This window comes from Amphiprion ocellaris, chromosome 7 (genome assembly GCF_022539595.1).
Source record: "Amphiprion ocellaris isolate individual 3 ecotype Okinawa chromosome 7, ASM2253959v1, whole genome shotgun sequence".
In the NCBI taxonomy this organism is placed as follows: domain Eukaryota; kingdom Metazoa; phylum Chordata; class Actinopteri; family Pomacentridae; genus Amphiprion; species Amphiprion ocellaris.
In genome coordinates this window covers 22,471,865-22,478,745 of record NC_072772.1, presented here as the reverse complement: position 1 = coordinate 22,478,745, position 6,881 = coordinate 22,471,865, and the positions used below count along the sequence as shown (strand labels likewise).

General features: G+C 41.3%; 1 protein-coding gene across 2 annotated transcripts; it reads left to right on the top strand.

Moving 5' to 3' along the window:
• Positions 1-761: 761 nt before the first annotated feature.
• On the top strand, positions 762-5,400 carry linc.pou2af1 (lnc RNA pou2af1). 2 transcript variants are annotated; one of them, XM_035950168.2, is made up of 5 exons: positions 762-933; positions 2,738-2,838; positions 3,122-3,173; positions 3,913-4,220; positions 4,818-5,400. In XM_035950168.2, the coding sequence occupies exons 1-5, from the start codon at positions 927-929 to the stop codon at positions 5,166-5,168; spliced, it is 819 nt and encodes a 272-aa protein (XP_035806061.2). In that variant the 5' UTR covers positions 762-926; the 3' UTR covers positions 5,169-5,400. The 2 variants fall into 2 exon arrangements, with proteins under 2 accessions (XP_035806061.2, XP_023130432.3); XM_023274664.3 differs by having other exon boundaries at positions 2,735-2,838.
• The last annotated feature ends 1,481 nt before the right edge of the window (positions 5,401-6,881 follow it).

The following is a 6,881-nucleotide window of genomic DNA, read 5'->3' as shown; positions in this document are numbered from 1 at the left end:
TGTAATTTTAAAAAATAAATAAATATTTTTAGATTAAATCGCGTGTTGTAAACTACAGCCTAATGTTAATGATTTATTTCAGAATTTAAAATGATGCTGATTTAAGTCACAAAAGAGTCCCCACTAAGGTGTGTATCCCTGAGTGGAAATAAAATTTTTAGCTGTTAATTTAACAACTAATCAGTAATGTGTTTCGTTTAAAAAAACCAAAAATCCGTTTGCAAAGCCTCTCCTACACTGAGCTTCCTCTGCAGCAGGTGAGAGCTCTGAAGGCCTGCGATGCTAAAGATGGCTGCTGGTCTTTGCCACGCCCACTTCTGTCACAATTATATGTGTTTTTCTTCTAAAACAAAATTTAAAAATGTGCTTCGATGTGTTGTTGGCATGTAGAGTGGCCCCAGCAGACATGTGGACGCAGATCTGAGGTGAAATGTGGTGTGAAAGTTGCGCACAACACGCACCCACTGCTGCAGTGCTTAATGAAGGGCTGTGATGCTCTAATATTGAAAAAGGAGGATAAAATTAATAAAAGTGCATTTTTTGAGGGTCAAAGTGTCAAATACTAATATATTACATTAAAGTGGACCTTATTCTATGCCCCTGCTGTTGCTTTTTATTGAATAAAGCGATTTAAGTCCTTGCCTCTGAATATTCAAATTGAAAGTAACGCGCAATCAAATCATTGTCAAATCAATGAGTTCTTGGGGTTTTAAATAGTAGGCATGGAGGGAGACAATCTCAAACTAAAATGGATCCAGCTGTATCACAATATTCTTGCATGCTTTGTTGTATGCTGTAAAACCTTTGTGTTGAGACTTTTTGGAGACTTTTGCACAAATTTCGTTCTTGGCCATTTTGCTGAGGCAGAACAGCCTTGTGGAGTCCCACAGGTCTTCTCCAGGGATCCTCTCTTCATCTCAGCCATCATGTCTGGTGAGTTCAGCCTCGGAATTAATCAGGAAAGAATTTTGTAGCATTTTTCCTTGTTAGAGAGAAAAGAAAAAAGAAAAGAAAAGCAATGTTTAGTGACAAAATTAAACGCAAACAGTGGTCACGTGTAAAACTGAGGTATTTTTCCCCATGAATGTCTACTCCTTTACTAATTTAAATTAATTGTAACATGAGCAACTGTTAAATTAAACTTCCAAGTGAAAAATGATTGTATTTTAATGCCCCCTCTTCTCTATAGCTGATGGGTGGATGTAGACTCATTCAAACACTCTTCTAAGCTTTTACCGACTTTCGTGGCTTCATTCTATGTTTAATTGCGATGACCAACGTCACCTCAGGACATGTTCATGATCATTTTCACACACATTTTTGATTAAGTTTAATTACTCTTGGACGTAACATTTGAGCCGTAGCCTCTGAGCCCGGGCTGTCAGTGCGTAACGGGGTGTTAGAGTGGGATGTGTCAGCGCGTAATTTTAGCCACAACGTTTGCCACTTTTAAGACAAATCACGAAGTAGCATTTAGCTGTATGAATATTTATCAGATGAGGTTTCCGAGGCTTCGTCTCTTATCAAATCGTCTTTTTCCATAAGGCTCGTCACTCCTCGGTGCTTTAAATTACGCCTTTGGGGCTAAATTACGCGCACTTACACGAGGCGTTCGTTTTGGATTCCTAAATCAAGCTTTGAGTATTAAAGAAAACAACCAAGTCTTCTCCGTATAAACGCCACAGATTTCCACGGTCACATACTAAACATAGGGGCAGGAGTGATTTGAATAAGTAACAGAGATTGGAGAAGAGTTCGGAGTTTTGAACTGTAAACAGCACCGGGTTGAAATTGCTCTGAAAAGTGTCCAGATGACAAGAATGTGATCAAACTGTCTGCCTGAGTCCGAACTGAACCTTAACTTTATGATCGGACTCCTGCAGCCTCTCACCGCGGAGCTGGACATGACAAAGAGCAGACTGTCTTCACTTGCATTCACCGAACCAAAGTTTACTTTGAAACTGATTCTTACACACTTCTGCAGCCCAGATCAACAAGCTAACTGCGTTTACTGAGTAAACTTACAAGTTTTAGTCACTGATCTCTTTGCAGATTCTTTTCAGGTCTTTGTGTCCTTATCAATGCGCGGTATTATGGAGCGGCTTTGTTCGACTTTACCAAACGATCCTACATGTATTTCACCCCCTAGTTTGATCCGGGTTAACCACTTAACTGTCAATCTATCCTATATGCGGTTACGATCACAAATGTACTTACTGTAGCGCATTTTACGTCGATTTCTGCGGTCCCTGGTCTGGGCGGGATGGCTTGGGAACGCGGAAAGAGTCTGCTGGCGGCGCCGAGCCGTGTGGAGAGGTAAAGAGGGAGTCAGGCAGGACCCTGCGGGTCTGAGGTCGGAGTGAGTGGTTTAAAAGAACGAGAGCCTCAGCGCGGATAATGCGTTTTTACGCAGCAAGAACTCAGACAAAAGTCAGGACATCTTTTGCGTTACATGCAGTTTAAACAGCAATTTATTGATCATTATAAAGTCTTGCATGTGTTATTAACGTTGTATACAACAAAGTCTGACATTCAGACATTTATTAGAACATAGAACAACGTAGAGACACTTCATGGAGGGATGTCAGTTTATTGGAAACAATCAAACGTGACATTTTATTTTATGCAGGAGAGATTTTACTGAGGTAATTGTGAGGGGGGGATGAAGCTGAGCAGTGTGCTCTGATACAGCGTTGTTATTATTAAACATGGGTGGCACGCTGTCTTCTTCCAGCAGAGAAGCAGAGAGTGTACCAGGGCGTCCGAGTGAAGACCACAGTCAAAGAGCTGCTGCAGAGGCACAGAGCCCGAGAGGCCAGCAGCAAGAAACTGAAAACGGTAAACCTTCCCTCCCTCCTTCTGCCCACAGAGTATTCTGCCTTTCGTTGTAATCTACTAAAAGAGGGAAAACACAAAGCAATAAACTGTTTCTGTAAATCAGTGACATCCTGACGTTCTCTTTCTAATCCAAGCAGGCACACGTACACGCATACTGAAAGGAAAAAAATAGCAATATTGAAACAGCAAACCTGTCTTTCAACGTCAAATTAACAAAAATGAATTCTAAGTCTTATCCTTTCTCCCTCCTCCTCCCATATTCCCTTCTCCTCCTGAACAACAGATATCCCAGGCTTGCTTGGAACTCCAGGAGCTGTGCGCCTCCGCATTCCCAAGTAGGTTTACTCAGCGGCAGCAGTCCACTGTCTAATACTTTACTAAATGAATCCAGCATGAAGCTAAACCCCTGCAGCATTCACCTCATCTACTGAAATCACAGGCTACACCTACATCGTCGATGCATAATTTGCAAATTCAAGTCAAAATTTGCATACAGTTTGCAATGATCCAAGTTAAAATCCCAAACTATAAATTCCACTAAAATCCGCTCTGACGCAAGACAACTAAAGCAGGTACATGGATTCATTAATAAGAGCTCCTCGGTGACAGGCAGCAACCTGCTCTGGCAACAAATTACTCACATGGAAGTCTCAGTCAGAAAAGTCTACTTTGGAATGTAATTCTAGTCAATTATTGACAGCTCCATGGGAAAAGTGCAGGATCCCAACTTATAAACGTAACCTATATTCAAATGTGTCTGATGGTGTCATGACATCACTGTCAGAACTTAGAGCTCTATTTAAACGTCTTCCTGTGCTCTCGTTGTACGCAGGGACTTCCGTGCAGCTTTTTCGCAGCTTGCACTTAGATGGATTTTGGTGTTTAAGCTTAGAAAAAAATCTAAACTTCTCATTTCAAATGCAACGAAGTCGATTTTCAAACGCTGTAAAGTAGCGGATATGTCGACCCATCTATTTACAACAGGGCTGATTAAGCTGCAGCCCGAGACACCTTTTCTACTTTTCTGTTGATCTTTGGATATTTGGGATCTAATTCTCCACTGACTGGGCTCAGGTCGTCATGTGGATCCTCCCTCCGTCATCCCTCCAGCTGACTCCAGCTGCGGAGCGCGAGCCGTCCAGCTGCGCGCCGCCGTGTTCCCTGAGAGCTCGTGCAGCATCCAGATGCAGGACGGCAGCTTTAACGACATCCAGCAGCAGTTTGGGGACGTGATGTTGCCCGGCAACGGCTACGGGGGCAATAACAACAACAACCCCAGCGGAGGCATCAGCTACAGCTCCTCCCTGCCGCCCCCCACCGCCTCCCCGCTGCCCTGGAGCCACGGACTGTCCTCAGATGCGGACTTCTACGGCCACGGGATGGTAGGTTTCCCCCACGGACACCAACCAAACTCCATTCAATAAAACTGCGCTTTTCTCCATACCCCGATAGTTGCAATACATTTTACACTATTTGCAAAACTAATAATTAAGCCTGAAATATTTTTTTAAAAGAAGTAAGTTTAGAAATCTAAAGCTATGCCGAATTGGAAAGTTTTATAACACCATTGGTAAATGCCATAAATCAATGTCTTTGAATAATAAAGGTTTTTGTAACACCTGAGCCAACATCCACTTGTATGGTTTTGGAACAGAGGTTTGGCATAGATGTTTCTTCTTCGAGGAACTAACTGTACTCTTTGTACTCAGACCTGAGTTTGCTTAATAAAATAATCCAGTAGCAGAATATAAGAACTGGCTTTCCTGCTGCAAAGTATATAACACACACTGCTAGAAGAATATGATTATTCCATAAACCTAATTAGCTGAATTTACACTCAAAACTAAATGAAAAACACCACTCACAGGTTTCCCTGCTCAGCTTGTGGCCTACTTTCAGTTTGATGCTCATCACATTACACATCAGCAAACTGCTGCTCAGAGTAATCCTCTCCATGTGGATGTCTTCCCCTCTTTCAGGCTCCCTGCTCCTCACCGGAGTCTCTGGCGTTCTGCAACCCCATGGATCACAACAGCTACTCCCCACAGGACTCGTTCTCCTCCTCCTCTTCCTCCTGCTACGACTCGCCCACCAGGATGGAGTCCAGCTTCCGCGGCTTCACCTCGGAGCTCTACCACTACCAGCACTGTACCCCCCAGGACTGTTACTGTCTGCCCCACTGCTGGCCAGCCCCGCAGGAGAGCTTCCCTGCCCCAGAATATGCACCTTACTACAACCCCACAGACCTTCCATACGTCTGTCCTGTGGAGGAGAATTACTTTAGGAGGGATCTCCCAGTGAGCTCTGAGATGTGTTACAATGTTCTATGATGAGACCTCCAGCAGTATTACCTTGTATTCTGGCTGTAAATATGATTCTCTTCAAGTAAGGCTGTTTGCTTGTTGCTTTGCAGTCCATGCCAGTGTGTGTCCTGACTGGCTTTGGCTTCGGTGCATGATGAATGCTGAATGGATGGAAATATTTTTGTATCCTTTTTGAAAACTTAGATTTATTTTCATACACATGATTTGTTGCTGTACAAAATAAAGAAAAACAAACAACGCTGGCTGGTAACGTGTTTGGGCTGAACTGTACTGTAATTCAAGACTTTGCACTGAAGTGAAGGAACCCTGAAAGATTCGACTCAACCTGCAAGGAAGAAAGGTCTTTCCCAGTAGCTAACGATAACAAGACAGGTCAGTGGAGGACAGATTGTTGACGCATATTAACTAAGGGTTACTATTTCAATCCATTCTGACCCTATTAGCCGCATGAGTCCCGCATATAAATGTCATGTAAGTTTACATACAGTACATCCTCAAATAATCTTTTCGATTATTGTCAAATTGAACAAAAGTGTCGAAAACAAAAACATTAAGGTACACAAGAAGCAATTAGTTACATAAAACACAAAACGTGTCAACGCACAACAGCTTGCCCTACTTGGTGCACGGCATCAAATACTGAAAACTTGATATTAAACATCTGAAGCAAAGCAGCAAACTCACAGTGATTGAAGCTCTCAAAATGTTTCAGTTGTTGAATTATCAACAATATTATGTACACAACAGCTACCTGCTGATTTCTGGCATTGCTGGAACTACCCCTGAGGCCATGTCTGCTGGGTTTATATTCCATTTACACACACATAAACAAGAAGATGATTCTGCTGTCTCTAAACTATTTTTATAGACCTGTTAAAAGTATCAGTGTTTGACCACAATGAAAGGACATGAAATTATAAGAATATACACTACCGTTCAAAAGTTCACCCAGGGTCACACAGACAATTTCATGCTTTCCATGAAAACTCACACTTTTATTCATATGCTAACATAACTGCACAAGGGTTTTCTAATCATCAATTAGCCTTTCAACACCATTAGCTAACACAATGTAGCATTAGAACACAGGAGTGATGGTTGCTGGAAATGTTCCTCTGTACCTCTATGTAGATATTCCATTAAAAATCAGCTGTTTCCAGCTACAATAGTTATTTACCACATTAACAATGTCTAGACTGGATTCATCATTCATTTAATGTTATCTTCATTGAAAAAAAACGCTTTTGTTGAAAAATAAGGACATTTCTCAGTGACCCCAAACTTTTGAACGGTGAGATATATATATATATATATATATATATATATATATATATATATATATATATATATATATATATATATATATATATATATATATATATATATATATATATATATATATATATATATATATGTATCTACAGAACTTCATGTCTTAGTCTATGTCTTGACATGCAATGTGAGATATAGTGTCTTAAATACACAGGTGTGTGCCATCTTCAGCTATCCGGTCAGTTAAATTTGTCATCGCTGGGCTTCAGTCATGGGACGAGATAGGAAAATACTGCCAATTACATCCATTTAAAAAAGTCAAGAACAAACACAAAAAGTGTGCAAACAGCTGAATGAATGAAGGAATGGAGATACAAATTTCATAAAACAAGGCTGTGCCAGAGGACAGCCTACGTCTCTCCTTTCCTATCTACAGTGGAGGCTGCA